The sequence below is a fragment of the Cuculus canorus genome, chromosome 3 (genome assembly GCF_017976375.1).
Source record: "Cuculus canorus isolate bCucCan1 chromosome 3, bCucCan1.pri, whole genome shotgun sequence".
Taxonomy (NCBI): domain Eukaryota; kingdom Metazoa; phylum Chordata; class Aves; order Cuculiformes; family Cuculidae; genus Cuculus; species Cuculus canorus.
Window position 1 is genome coordinate 107,717,885 of NC_071403.1, and position 16,502 is coordinate 107,734,386.

The 16,502-nt window shown below is 37.1% G+C and overlaps 1 protein-coding gene across 7 annotated transcripts in view; it reads right to left on the minus strand.

The window, feature by feature from the left end:
- The window catches only part of STRN (striatin), a 72,100-nt gene that overhangs the window by 40,854 nt on the left and 14,744 nt on the right, over positions 1 to 16,502 (minus strand). For all 7 annotated transcript variants that reach the window (XM_054063560.1, XM_054063559.1, XM_054063562.1 and 4 more), the window contains exons 3-5: positions 9,516 to 9,589; positions 6,614 to 6,692; positions 3,846 to 4,010 (exon numbers count right to left, since the gene is read on the minus strand). In XM_054063560.1, coding sequence (XP_053919535.1) covers positions 3,846 to 4,010; positions 6,614 to 6,692; positions 9,516 to 9,589 — 318 coding nt within the window. The remainder of the gene's footprint in view (positions 1 to 3,845; positions 4,011 to 6,613; positions 6,693 to 9,515; positions 9,590 to 16,502) is intronic.

The following is a 16,502-nucleotide window of genomic DNA, read 5'->3' on the forward strand; positions in this document are numbered from 1 at the left end:
CTGAGGGGTATGAGAGACCAGACGACAATTTTCTAAAGTATATGGTGCCCAGCAGAATTCAAGTTGCATATTGTCTGCTGCAAACAAACATTATTGTCTTAAGTATTTGCACTAACACTTCCACACACACAAACAAAAGTCTCATCAGCTTCATAATAATCACCCCAAACATTCTCAACAGCCTTTCTGATAAAAAGCCTTGACTTACTTTTGATATCACAGCACCAAGTGTGCAAACCCTGGCTGTTGAAGTAGGTATAACTGTTATAACATAAAACAAGGTATAACTGGTATAACAGACAAGTTCTGCTATAACAGACAACTCATTAAAATCTGTTAGAGGTATAGTGAGTTGAGCAGAGGAGAAATATCCCCGCTACACTATGAAGCATGCACTTCACACATCCCTGATGTCAGAGGAAAAATGCCAGGGCTCACCCTTACAACAAAGGCTTTTTTAGAAAAACGTGTGGTGGATGTCTGCTGTTGTGAGAAGTGCAATCAACAATCAGGGGTAGATCAGAGGTATTGCTGAGGGAGGCCAAGCAGCAGCAATGACCACTACGCACAGATTAACAGGCTTACACAAAAATCATGCTAAAATCAGACTGAGCCGAGAAGAACATCAGCTCTTCTTTTACTGGAATTTCTCTCAGTACCAATTTGCTTCCATTTGCTCCACCGCTTTCATTTCACTGAGAAAGAACTGGTTGGCTACCAATAAAGCAACAGTCAAAACATAAAGGAAGTTTAGTCTCCCATTTCCATCACATCCTCTCTCCTCTCAAAGAGATGACCATAAGGCAGCATAAAAGCATCAAATCCTAGGTTTTTTTCTTTCTTTGGGATTTATCACAAGTGTTCAGTTGTACAGATGGCAGTTTACCCAGTTTGTTCTTTCTGCAATTTCTACTGCTATACAGAGAAACCTTTTAAGGAAATTTAAAGCTAATTTACCTTCCATTTATCTGTTCCTGAAATGCACCCTCAGGATTGAAACATCTAAAACAGCTAAGCCTAAAACATTTTCAAGGCTCACAACTAGCCTCAGACTTGCTGGCAGATATTTGACATCAATGTTTATTAAATGTTTTGACCCACAAAATTTGCTAAACTGCATTGGCTTGAGCTTTGCTGTGATGACAGCAAAGCTTTCTCCTACAAAGGATTTCACTGTGTCCATACAGCCACAGAGCATTTTCCATCGGGGTTTTAGTTTGCAACTGTATCAATGTCTATTGGTCCTGGCAAACACACACATACATCCCTAAACTTCCTGGGATTGCACAAAGGTTTTAGTCAGTTTCTTCTTCGTCCAATTTCTCACGGTAACTTTCCTCCTCTACCACTACCAAGCTACAGGCACTTGTTCCTTGCTCTCCTTCCAGTCATACAAGCTTGCTGTGGACCCAATCCTCTTCTCACATTACATATATGCTGGGAATAACAAGGGGCTGCTAAAAAAATTGCCAGTCTTTCTGCCCTCCTGGTAAGTGGCCTAGTACTGGTAAGGTTGCTTCAAAGAGTATCCCTACCTCGACTGTGAGCCAGAACTTGACTGTGTCACCAAAGTTTTTCCCAGTTCTGCTAACTGGGTAGAAAAAGCATTGAGTTAAATTTTCAAACACAGTAAGAATTCCAAGATCCATGCACCTTAAATCTCAGTCACCTATTCAATGCTAATACTCTTCAAAAACAAGCTACTCCATACATGTTTATGTAATGCTGACAACAGATGAGGCAGGGAACAGGTAAGCGTGAGCTAATCAAGAACAACATCTTATCTCATTTCTGTTTTGTTTTCCCATCTGCCATAAAGCTGCACTCTCAAATCTCAGAGGCATGCGATGATGCAGTTGGGAGGGGATGAACAGTGCCACATGCCACAGAAACACTGAGGTATAACATTTTTTACAGTATCTAGTAGCATAAGAGGAAATAGCTGATAAAAAATAGTCTCTGCCACAGAATGCCTCCTGCATAGAAAATTGAAAGAGATGGTTTGAAAGCCTGCTTGAAACACATAGAAGAACGACAGCATTGAAAGCTAGTCCTATACTCAGATTGACCAAGGAATGTTAATAAAATCCCAGCTTTTTCCTCTCAGTGACGGAGATCTCGGCTGACATCCACAAACCTCAAATCAACCACAAAGACTGACATGACTATGTTGAACAAGATCTCTGGAAAATTCTTCCACTTCCCTGGAGTCACTTCTCACACATCACGTATCAATACACTCCCCTAAGCTTTCTAATACAGACTGCCATCTTATGCATTATAAGTGAGATGAAAACAGCTTCTCAAAAAAAAGCATGCAGCCTGATCAGCCTTGCAGCTGACAAACTTGTGGAGCCACAATGGAAGGGACTTCATTTTTCTCCATCAGTGAATATTCTCAGCCATAGAGTAGAATACAAAGTGTTAAACCCAAAATGAGATCTACCCAGAAAGCAAGCAGAAAGGAAAGAAATGCAAATGTACCCAAAACTGCTATAGCAAAACCATTGTCCAAACATTTAATCCATCAAATAACTACCTTATAAATATATCTATCTGTTTCAAAACTGAAGTAAACACATTTAAATGAATTTTAAAGTGTAAGAAGAGGAGCTTCCCCTGAGAAGAAGTGACCCTTTCACCAGAAATCGTACTAAAATTGTTATTGTAACCTATCAAGCATTCCTTGTTCTTCATAAACAAAGCTGCTGTATATAAATGACATGGCCTGTCAACTATGTAGCAGAACAATATATTTTAGTAGCTCCCGGGTTTTCTCATACGTTCAAATTTTCCACCTCACAGCATTAAATTTAATTACATAACAATGAACTTCCGCCCTTATGTAACTTGCTGGCCTGGAGTTGCTGCAGCTATCTGCTGGGTATAATGAAATTTTACAAATGCTTTATAAAGGACAGACTGTGTCATGTAACAGTATCAGACCTGAGGAAAAAAAGGTCTTTAATTTTTCCACAGTAGTACAGAGAAGGAAAAAAGAGGGAGAATCTTTGAAGAAAGCTGTGCTCACTGATGCAGCACAAACTACTGGAAACAGTTACCTCATGTATTGTTCAGACAAACAATTCTGCATAATTTTCATTATTTTTTAAATTCTGCAATTAAAGTATCTTAAATAAGATTAGATTGTTTTACTGAAGCCTCTACAGTTAGGTTTCAGACTCAACTTATATATATATTTTTTTTAACTCCACATGTAAAAGAGAAGAAAACAGAAAATACATCTCTTATGTTTTCAACATTACTTAAAAGCAGAAGTAAGCACAAGCTTTTACTCTCTTTGACTGACTTTTCATAGTATTAGAAATAGTGGAAGACAGAAATGAATAGTTTTACACTTCAGTCACATTTAAATACATATATCCACCAGTGGAAAACCAAAAACTTAGAGGAATCATAAAGTAACAAGTGAATTTGTTTTTCTGATCCAGTAAAAAAAAATCCTGTATCTCGAATAGATTATCACATCATAGTCAGCACAGACCAGACGGGCAAAGCCCGTGATCGATACAATAACATTTCCAGCAATACAAATGAACCCTAAACTCCAAACAATGCTAACCTGTAATCTCCTAGCACTAGTATTTCAAAGAGGCTTGATCTGACTCCGTGCTGCCACTCAACTGAAAAAAAACTTATGGTGCTTTTGAGCTGTGAATCTTAAGAGTTACTCCCATGCTTATTGCTCAATGTAATAAAAGTAGTTAAAAATGCTCTAATTTCCAGTTAGGGGAAAAATCCTCAAATCTTCTCAATAAACAATAATTTGTTCTTCAACATTAAATGCATTAAACACAGAAAGATAATGTCATCCTGATGCTTACCCAATCATGATGTTTTCTTTAATCTGGCCCTCTGTGCCATTTACCATTGGCTCTTGATTTTTGTTTTCCTTCTCTGAAGCATCACTTGAGAGGCCCAGTAAAGCTCGTACTCGTTTTGACTTCACATCCAATATTGTGTCAGTGTAGCCCACTTCTTGCAGATACCTACAGGAACAGAACTCATGCTAATCTTCCATGCACATCTCACTTATTTAAAACAGTAAATGCAAACTTCTGCCTGAACTCATCTTCCACTCCTTAGCTTAGCAAAGTATGGTGCTGTGCTAACGAAACATGCTTATAAATCATCCTGTACCAGCTGCAGAGGGATCGCCTCTTGCAGTACCAGCCTCCACAGTCACAGAGAAAAAAATAAAAAAATATATCAAAGAGCCTAGCAGTCAGAGGTTATACAATACGTTATTCATTCATTTACTAAAATGGATGGAAAAGCACTTTCAATTAAAATATTTACAACTAAATTAAAATCACCAGTTGCACGTACAACGTGGCCATTTTATTCTTCAACACATGGAAATTATACACGAAGCCTTACAAGAAGTGTCAGATATGTGTTCCTTATGTAAGCATTATTCAAAGCCTAGAAAACAGAGAGAAACTCTGTAGCTGACAGTGAGAGTTGTTATTTATAATGCACTAGTTTTGACAAAATCTTTGCCTTGCCTTTTTCTTATTCTGCAAAGAACCTGCAAAATATTAATTTGTCTTGCATAAAAGGGATAGGTAGGAAGAATTTGGGACTAGTTTGTATTTTAAAATCTTCAGGTCTAAAGTTGGCTTTTCCATCTACAAGCCACGTTGCCTTTGGGGGTGGGAGGCTAAAGGAAAATAATTGTTAAAAAAAAAAGTCAAAATTAGTCTCTTTCCTCTCATCTAGAATACAGAGTTAATAGCACTCTCTTCTCAGAAGCACTGGATTCATTAAATGGTCAATATTCTAGAACACTGTAAATAGGGGAAACGCTATTTTACAATAACAGAATCACAGAATCAGAGAGTGGCAGTGGTTGGAAGGCACTTCTGGAGATCACCTAGTCCAACACCTCTGCTAAAGCAGGCTCGTCTGGAGAAGGTTGCACAGGAATGCGCCCAGGCAGGTTTTGATTATCTCCAGAGGAGGAGGCTCCACAGCCTCCTTGGGCCACCTGTTCCAGTGCTCCACCACCCTTACAGTAAGAAAGTTTTTCCTCATGTTCAGGTAGAACCTCTGTACTCCAGTTTGTTGCCCACTGCCCCTTGTCCTGTCACTGGACACAGCTGAGAAGAGCTTGCCCCTATCCTCTCAACACCTGCCCCTTAGATATTTAAAGTATTGATAAGATCCCCTCTTAGCCTTCTCTTTTCCAAGCTGAGTAGACCGAGCTCACTCAGTCTTTCCTCACAAGAGAGTTGCCCTGATGCCCTAATCATCTTTGTGGCCCTTTGTTGGAGTCTCTCCAGTAGTTTCTTGTCTTTCTTGAGCTGGGGAGCTCAGAACTGGACACAGTACTCCAGATGGGGCCTCACTAGGGCAGAGCAAATGGGGAGGAGAGAACCTCCTTTGACCTGCTTGCTACACCCTGATGCACCCAAGGATGTCATTGGCCTTGTAACAGCTGTTACAATTCAAGGACATGCACTTTTCCTGCAACGTTCTCCTCCAACTATTTAACAATATCCTGTACATAACCACATTAGGAGATAAATACTAACTGATAAAAATCAAACAAGTCACCTAGACAAAACAGAGTCTGTCAGTAATACGCACTCTGTATTCAGCACTGTGTCACTTTTTTTACGAATGACCCTGAGAAGGAATGACTTGTCTTCAGCATCGCTGTTCCACTTTATTTATATTTATCCAACATACATGCAAAGATTTGAGCTCTTGAAAAAGAAAAGCATGCACATGCCATCCAACAAAAAAAAAAATTAACTTTTGTATAATTCCTTGGAAAATGGATCTTTAAAATAAGCACCAGACTGTCCTTACTGTCTACCTCCCCTCTCATTTAATCCTATGTAATACACACACAAAAAAAATTAGAAACCAAAAGTTTTGCTAGCTGATAAGAAGATCTTAGAATCTAAATATCAGCATAGAAGATGAGGAAAACTCTTGGAAAAAAACACATAAAGACTCTGATGAGTGTCTTTAAGAAGCCTCTTCATCTTAAATCAAGCACTGTAACCAATGCAAAAAACCCCACACAAAGTTGTGACCAAGTACCTTGGAAATTAATTAACTCATTATGACTGCAATTCAAAAACTGATTTAGGTTAACACAGATTTGCTTCCTTGAGATGAACCAAGAATTAGGAAACTTCCAGTCTAACCATCAGGATAATAGTCTTTTTTGCTCTTAGAGCAGGCCAAAATAAAAGTTATACCTCTCCAACACCAGTTATTGTTATTTTATGTAGCTCTTAACAGTTACTTGTGTTCGTTGTTTTTTAATTGCAAAAAGAATTGCGAAGTGTCATGACCCACTGTTTTGACACACAGCTTGTTTTATTACACTCAATAAAAGAAAAGTAAAGATTACACGTTCACGATTTGACAACAATTCTCATCTGAAGTTCTGAAATATTAAAATTTTTCAAAAACCTAGGTAAAGCAAGGCAGGAGCTGAATGAACTTCATCACACATGCTAACTTTTCTTGAAAGAAAATCTAACAGAAAAAAATCAAATACTACCATCATCACATTTCATTACCAGATTCTTTTCCTTCCATTTGTTGTTCAAGTCCTTTTTTCAACACTTACTGTCTTAGCAGCTGTCGTCCTTGTTTCCATATTAGCTGACTGTTCTGTTGTGGCTGAATCTCTGTCTCATTCCCTTCATCTGGAAAAGATTATTTAATTGTGAACACTTTTTTCTTTGTCCTACTTTTTAAAAAGATGTCCATCCACTTGAAAAGACAAATTAGGAATGGTTTAGTAACAAAAAAGTAGATTCAAAGTGCCAATAATCAAACAAGAGGCAAAACCACACATAGCCTGTAACTAGTAATATGTACACATAAAGGTCATCAGGTACATCCTACTGTATGAGAGCAAGTTCTACTAATCAGCAGTGCCTTTCCTTCTGTTGCATATCCAAAAGCCCCATCTTACTCCTCCTTCTTTAAGGTAACTTAATCATACAGATAATCTACAGATCTATTTTTGCATTAACCTTCCAATATAATTGCTGCTCAGACTTTTAAGTTTGAATACAAAGCGCCTTAACTGTTAACAATATCAAATGCAACTGCAGCACAGTATCTACTTAACACCTTACTGTCCAACCACTTTCCTTAATATTTGTCTGTACAACATAAAAACAACAGATCTACTCACATCAACTTTAAATTGATCCATATCTGTATTAGTTTTGTAGAAGGAAACAAAAATTACAACAGTGTTCATACGTTTATTTTTTTTCAACATGAAAAGCTGTAGAAAAACTTTCACCACATTTTCCACAACTGTAAGTTTGTATCCAAACAGTACCACTCTGGGTAAATCCACAAAAAAAAATTACGTGGCTGTTCTGGTCAGAAACTTATACGAATGTTGGCAACAACAGCTACGCATTTATTCCATATATGGCTTCATACTACATCATGGAGGGGGGTTACCCTCCTCCAGGAGATACATGAGCATAATCTTCCCACAAAAGATCTTGGTTTGTTGTCTACAAAAGCCTCTAAAAACTTGAAATTCTTGTGGCTGAAACACTAAAGGATGAACAACCTTCTTCTGTAAACAAAAATTAAGGACCAGAAAAAAAAATGTGGTAAAATCTATGAGTAACTTGACATGGGATGAGGGAAAGCCACTGTCCTTACCAAGAAGTCATTTACCTTTAAACAACGTAATTAACACCACACAGAAAAAAAAACACCACACACCCAAGAAATTCAAAGACTAATCAGAATTCACATGCAAGGAGACCCATATGAATTTTATCCATCTCAAATTCACAAATCCATTAATAGCAACTGTGGGAAACAATCAATTGCACAGTGATTTTCTGATGACAACTGAACACAGCTGGATCCAGTACTACCAAAGCTCATTCTGTAAGAATTAAAACACAACTGAGATAAATCTGTCTGAAAATTCCTTTTGAAAGCAAAACTCCTTCTTCTGAAGCCACTGTTACATACGTATGCAGGCAAGAATTCTCTTTTGCCTGGTCTTCTCAAAAGTGATGACCACTAGCTCTAACAGCAGTTTACAGATGAGAATGAAGGTACTTGCATTATGACCAATTAACAGTAGAAGATATCACAAGGCATCCCTTTATCAGGATACCTAACTCTTTTTTTCTAAACTGTATTACTGACTCTCCAAGAGATCGTAGTGAAAACAAACAAGGATCCATTTGGAAGAACTATTAAAAACACTTCTGTATTTTTGACTCAAGGAGTAGGAAAAACGGGGGCCAGCTTGTAGAAATACAAGTGTCTATCAAAGAGAACTCCAAAGAAGCGTGATAATAACATTTCTGCTTTAAGTATGTATCTTTAATCAGTCCAGATTTTATATAGAACAAAAGTGTCCATTTCTGACACTTACATATATAAAACGCGACGGGATAAATCAGTATAATGGAATTTTAACAAAGGTCATTCCACTAATGTTCATTTCGCAGAACTAATGCACCGGCTACAGCTCTGCTGGGCAAGCCAGGCCTTGCACTACATTCCTCAGCGGGAAACTAGAGCAACATGCTACAGCTATATCCCGAGAAATTACAAAAAACAAAGACGTCTAAGATGGTGGCAGGATCAGGACAAAGTTTTCTAGTGGTCTAGATACGGATTGGGTCTTCCACTTAGTAACACCAAATTAAACTATTTCTTCACTTATGGAAATAATCTTGATAATAATCTGAATTCAAATTCCTAAAAAATTCAAAATTAATTTTATCTGACCTTTAGCCAGATGTCTGTAGCCCCCCTTTTTCTTTATCCTGAGGACAGGCCAAGGAGAAGGAGAGAGGGATGAAATGAAGCAATTTATGTTCCTAATTCCTCAAGTTCAGTGCTTAAAATTATTTGTGTGAAGTAGGAAATGCAGCCTCTAGAAAAACAAATCAGCTTTCCAGAGACCAAGGTGAAAAACTGTCCTCTCACAGCACAGTGCTGCAATTAGTTATATGCATTTCCAGCAATCACAGGAAATCTGTAAATAAATTCCCCACGCTCAAACTCTCACTTATGTGCAATAAGCACTTCCATTATTTTTCTCCTGGAACACCACTAAGGTAATAGAACAAAAATTTATGTACTATACATTTCATGTCCTTTGTCATTTATGTTTTACTCAGAAGAATTATGCAAAGATAAAATGATTCTATAGCTATAAATCTAGTATCTCCTCATATCAAAACACCCATACACATTACTAAGAAACAGAAAAAAATCATCTCAACAGGAGCAGTTGGTTGGTTTGGTTTTTTAAAAATCTAAAAACATCTGATTTATTAGTAGACTCTTTCAGAGCATCAGCACATATTTCTAATTTTACAAAAGTAAAATACAGTCTTTACTAATGATGTCTATTCCCACTGCTTCTATTAAGTGGCTTATTTTATTAACAGTATCATTTCAGCATCTGCACAAACCACAGTTAAGCTTTTATGCCAGTAATGAACACGTTCTTAAGAAATTCTTACCAGAATCATAGTTTGGTGGCTTCATATCTCCCTGATTCAATTCTGTGCCATATTTTAATTTGTGATATTTAGCCCTGAAAGAAGAAGAAAACAAACCAAAACCATCAGCACATTTAAAGGGTATCTCTGAACACATAAATGTCACCCGTCTTCACTTGAAAAGCCACTCCTTTCTTATAGGCTAGAAACAAAACAAAATAAATAATCTCAGCAGGACTTCAAATATGCAATTGTGCTTAATTATTTTTTCCAATGTTGACATGCAATTGCAAAATGAATACTGACAAAAGTCAGGGAGCAGTAGACTGCAGATTTTACAAAACGTTGCTACAGAAAAAAATCTCCTTCCCTGTGGACATGAGCTATTGTCTGCTTCCCTCTCTACCCCTCCCTTTCTCAGACATCACTTAATATTTCCTATTGTCACCTCAATTAAGCAGTTTTATTCTTCAAAACTGCTTTGAGAGCACAGACCTTCAGTTAGAACTATCTTAAATAAGATTCAGCACTGACAGCAGCCCATTTACAGCACTTTCTTGTAGAGCTGCTAGATCTGCCACTAGACCAGGTTTGAAAATGGGAGACTTTTAATAATACTAAGCTTACCAAAGGCCTGTTGTAATAAAACCCACAAAGCATGCAACACAATGACAGTAAGAGACTGTAAGTAAGACTTCTAAACACACAAAATAATGCCATAGTCGCACAGCAATATAAACACACGTAAGATTCACTAGAGTAGTCTCATAACACAGTTACAGAGAAAATGAGGCAAAGAGAGACTCAGCCAGTTCCACTACCTGTTCCTCGCTTCTTTCACACTTACTGTAACTTTTGTCTCTATAATTGTTTTCTGCCAAACATGAAAATTTAGACAATTCAAAAAAACTCGATTGCCTATAAAGTTTTGTAGACATTCATAACTGGGTAGAAAATTAGCACATGTACTAGGTCCCTATGCTGAGCAAAAAGCAGGGAAGAATTCAGGCAATGCTGGGCATGCAGCCTGGCAGGAGTGGGACAACCAACTAGCATGCACACATGCACAGCTCCAATGCGAATGCACGAACTGGATGTAAGGCAGCAAGATACAGGCTACAAAAGATAAAAAGAAGGAAAAAAAAACCTCACATGAAACCCATTTTCACGTTATTGTATTAGCCTCACTACTCACTAGGGAACTCTTCCACTTAAAGTGTTTTTAAAAAAATTAATGGGTGTGACAATCCTTAATCGTATGAGGCAAGTCTAACAAAGCTTGAATGACTGTATCAGGAAAAACTGTAGATAGTTTTCAAGTTACAGGCACCTCTTGATTGCTTCTCAGACATCTTCATTACAACACTGTTCTTTTGCCTTTTCCTATTTCATCGAGGAAGCTCATTATTTCTAACAAAATGGTGCTGAGGCAAGCAATGGTTGGTAGTTCTTATGTTTCAATATCAACAGTACTAGTTTCCTACTAATCCAGCTACATTTTAATTACAATAAACATTTAATTCTGGATGAGAAAGGTAAGTGCAAAATGAAGAAATGCCTCTTAGACACGGCAACAAAACAGATGAAGCGACTTCCTCCTCTAGAGTTAAGAGCACTGAGGCCTAACTCAGCTGAGCAGCAACCAGCAAAGAAAGGAGAAAGAATGCACTTGAAATATATTAACCGCAGTAAGTGAAGGATAAACATTTTGGTCAGTATGGAAAAGAATAACCAAAAATAGAACAAAATTAAAGATGAATGGCTCACTTAAAATACTTATCTTTCCTTTTCCAGCTGCTTCCTACATCTCATTGGCAGAGAGATGTTACTCTGGTAAAACAACTGCCTTTCATTATTGTTAAACATTGATGCTTTTTCCTTCACCACCACAAATAAAAAGTAATGACTAAACAAGAATTAAGAAATCCTCTACACTGTTGCTAACCTACCTCACCAACATTAAACACCTCACTTTGTCAAAAACTTCAAGTTTTTATGCAATCAGCAATTCAAGTGACCATAATGTTTAATCCATTTTGATTTGACTTATCAAAAGAGAGAAAACATAATACTTCACTTTAATGTGGACTACTAACCTATACTGTGCTCTGCTCAGTTCCTGAAAACAGCTTCAGAGCAACGCTAGTTTTGCAGCATGAGGCGTTTGCTTTTAGCTCATGGATCAAGTCCCATTATCATCTATGCATTCACTACTTTTTTTACCAAAGTTTTGTTAATAATCTTCATCCTAAGAACCAAAGTAAAACGTTTGCTAGGTTACCTGAATGGATCATTCCTTACACCTTCTCTATTCCGTAGATCTCTCACCTGTTCTCCAAAATCCACTTTTCAAAATATTCAACCTGCATACTTCTCAGTATATTTATTACAATCTGTTACATCTGTGTATGCTCATTTTTTAAATTTCTTTCCCTCTTAACAGTAATATCCTTCTTTCTTCTTATTGACATTTCCCCCCGTTATTAAGAGCATTACAAAATCAATTCAGCAAAGTGAGATTATTCATTCTATCCACACTTTAAACTATTAATAGCAGGTTTTTTAACTGTTTTTTCCTCTTGAGGCAACAATTTTTAAAGCCTTTGTTATTCTTCTTTACTTCAAGAAGACAACCTAGATTACATGGTCTTGTACACCACCAGCCCTCAAATTTATTTTGAGGCCAAGCTGGACTAAGATTTCACCTTTCAGAAAATTTAACTTAGTATATCACGGGCAGAGACAAGCAGAAATACAGATGCAGTTGAGGAATCATGTCCTAACAAAGCCAGGCAACTGAAGAGCTGACAATCCCCAAAAGCATTCTTTAACGTTACTATTGCTAGGAAAGTTAAAACCAAAATGCAATAGACATTTGCCTGCACAAAATGACAAAAATGACAAAAACCACAATGCCAAACTCAAACCCGAATTAATTAGAATTGGTATCAATTGGTATCAATTCAGGTATCCAAGCAGGACACTGATTAGATGTGAAAAGAAACATGAATAATATGTCAGAGTACTCAGTGAACTCACCTTCAGCTGAGGTCAGCTTCTAAAGTTCAGAAGAAAATATCGATACAGACAGCTAACAGTCCATCAAGGATCAAGGAAGTATTTTCTACACTTCTCCAGGCAATAAGTATTAGATTTACTATTAGAAACTATCTTATGGTATGGTTGAAAATGTCGCAGGTATGAGAGACAAATAACAATCTCCCTTCTAATGCATTCTAAGGAAAGGGCTGAACATGATTCATACTCCAAGACTAGGAGAGTCTTAACCATTCAGTTGCACATATTGCAATCAAAGGCTATGAAACCTCTCACAAAAGAACCTAATTCTTTTCTCTACAAAATCTGAATATAGCTTAGTCCATTAGCATATTTATATTTAATCTATTTCTATAATAAGAGAATATCTCCTGCCCACCTGTCATGCTCGATTTCTCCACTTTTTAAGAAATCACAGTCCGCTTATTTATAGCTTTAAACTATCCCTCTGCAGTTCACACATCCTAGCAGTGAGATACTATTATCACAAAAAAGAGCAAATGTATTTTTTCTGTTAAGTATAAAGAAAAACCAAAGTTTCTCCAGCCCTTGTATCAACTGGTCGAAAACAAGGCAAGTCGTTCTGGGGCAGGGGAAGCCTTTATTAAATGAAACTTGTTCAACTTGAATGATTTACTTTCAATTTCTGAAAACCACAACTGAATTATCAACAGTATGCCAAGCCTGAAAAGTTACCTGAAAATAACTAGCTGAGGGATACAACTTTATACAAGGTATTTTCCATCTGAAAACTAGCCTACAAATCCTTCAGAAGAAACCTATCTAGGGGCTGTGAAACTATGTTACAGATGCCCTTAGTCAGATAAGTATGAACATTACCACTGCTTTGGCTTTTGCACTTCATTATGCAATTCTCATTTTTTGATTAGCAGTTATTTTCTTTTATTATGTGTCTTCTATGCAAACCGCGCTTGGAGACATTTAACACGGCTGCCACAACACTTAAAGAGCAATGTAGGAAAACATTAAAAGCTTTTATCCTTCTAAAATTTCCTAAGATTGAGAGCAGTGAAACTTTTCCGAGTACTTCACACAGAAACAAGTTTGATCCTAATCAAAAAAGGCCACTATTTCTTGGAAATATCTGTTGCCAGACCTGAAGCATCTGATCCAGCTGTGCTGAGGGAGCCTGCCAAAACATCCGTAGAAGATCTAGGAGCTGCCGCCAAACCAAGAGACATAAACAAGAATGACTGCCAGGAATAGCACGGCAAGATATTCTACCCAGAGAAGAAGGCGCCAGCTTTACGCTGATCAGACACACCAATGCAGAAAACAACATAAAATTAAATCAAGTGTTTCTAGAGACATGGCTCAGGAGTCCAGTTCTTTGGTTAAAATATGTTAGGACAGGAAATGAGCTAGACTAGATAAATCAGGACATGTACTTGAGAGAACCAATACTACATTTCAGCTAGCTCCCGAAAATCCAGAGGAAACTATGCAATTTACTTCTGGTAGAGAAAGTATTGACAAAGTAATAAAAAGTAACCCTCAAACATAAATAATCTCACACTGCAATATATTGGATGTTAGTAAAACTACATCAAAACTGCTGTTGGAGCAAATGATAGTGCTTACCTATTAACTATCTCCTTTTAAGCTCCTTTCTATTTAGCGTATTAAGAGCCTTCAATAAAAATAACTGGGCTTCCTATACAGGCAACAAAAAGGTAATCTCACAATTACTAAAATTAAGAGCAAACATTAAACTAAATTTGTCAGAAAAGCATGATAATCTGTAAGTAAAACTCATTTTCTACCTTATCCACTATAAAATTACATAAGTGCCATGAAATAGAAAACAATGACAATGCTTCCAAAGGTGTTTTATTTACAGTAAACTTTGAAAACACTTGGCTGATAGAAGAAATGCTGAACACCCACTACACAGAACAGCAGCTCATAAAAGCATGTATCTGAGAAAACGAATGTTACTCATTTCTTGCTCATAGTTTCCTGAGGGCATTGCAAACATGGAATACTATGGGCCATAATTTCATATTCTGTCCTGTTACTCATAACTTATTTCATCTAGCTAAGAAAGATTTGGTGTGCTGCAAGGCCAGAGCAGAAGAAATGAAGGAATGCTCCTCTGGTCCTCTTTCACCCACACCACCCTTCCCCCTAACTTGACCAGAAATGTTTTCCTTCTACCTTGTAGGATTTCATTTTCCATCTCTGAGATCCCAGTGGAAATAGCCAGCATCCCAACTGACTATTGCCTGACCTGGCCAACAGCTGATTTAGGTAAATGCTGGGAAAGAGAGCAGTGCTTCCAAGCTCGGTGTGTTGCTATTCTTTTAACTATCAGGCAAGAACACTTGCTGGGGGACATTTCCAGCAGAAATGCAAGACTGTTTTTCCAGAACTGGCAAATAATACCACTGTTTAAAACCACGAACTCTTATAAATAGCTGTCTCCAGCACACACCATTCATGAGAATCACATTTACTTTAAAAACCATTGCACACCCACACTGCAACTGCCAAACTGGATCAGATCAGCCAACTACAGCCTACTGACCTGAGTAACAGAGGCTAATACCATACACTGCAGACCAAAATAGAAGAAAAGATAAAAGATACCAATGTAATAACTGCTAATAAGAAAACATAGGGTGTTTTCTCCTAATCCTGACTGTGACTGCTGCACTAGGATTTAAATGTCTTAACTGAGGTGGATTTTACTGAATGCAACTGGGAGACATTTTCACTGCCCACATGGAAGTTTGATTTTTGGTTTCCTGGGATTGTATTTTTTTTTTAATCTTACAAAGCTTCTCTGATAGCACACAGAAATATGCTTGCATATTTAGAGAAACTGCTAAATTATCTGCATTATGAACATGAAATACTAGAGATAACCCCCAAGTAATCAGGACTAGCTTCCTCCGTTTTGAAGTACAAGAAATCTTATTGAATTTATATACCTTAGAGCATCTATTTAACAGCACGAGAATGTACTCCATTGCCTCTGTCTTCTTTTAAAGTGACTCTAATCTTTATAATCATGCCTCAAACATCAGCTTTTCTATGGCTCTAAGCTACAATCACCATCATGCATACATGTGATATTTTTATATCAATTTTTATTTATATACTATTTGATATAAGACCAGCACCATAACAAGGCCTGGGCAAAAAGGTTATCTACCTCAGGAACTCCTCTGAGAATTCCCCAAAGCAAGTACACTAGATCTGGACTGGCTGCTGCTGGACAGGAAACTGGCTGCAGTTCCATACTAGTGGATAATTTGGTTGCTACCAGAAAGAGCCAAACTGGATGATGCAAGGCATATTTCGTGTGTTAAAGCAGCCTACATGAGATAAGCAAATCTAAATGCAATACAGTGATGTACAACAATTAGTGTCCTTGTCAAGTTATCTAGCTGCAATATCCTATTCTTCATTTGCATATGTGTATATTTCTACTCTTATTACTAGCAATACAAACTATTTAAGAGAGATTATATTAATATTTCATTAAAGAAAAGTAGCAATTATCTGATAGCAAAATGGTATGCAACCAATGATTGCTTTATAGTAGTACCATAAACATGGTCTTTGGTCAAGAATTTTAACATACATTTTATTAATAAATCAATTCTCAAACTAAATTTGGCCTAAAGTAAATCAGTTGAACAGAAAGACTTCTGGAAACATCATAAAAACACAATCTTGCCTCAACGATTAGAACAATAGGAAAGTATATGCAAGAATAAAATGGTAAAGTAGACTGGGGATTTCTACTGAAATCTCCATCAACACAGAAGTTGACATTTGATTAACAGGTAAACATGAACACTTTTTCACTCTTCACAAAATTACCCTTCAGAGTGTATTCCTGTGGAGTCTATCATACTGAAAATCTAAAAACTTAGCAAGATTAAAAACTAGTATTTACTAGACTGATGACAGTTATTCAAG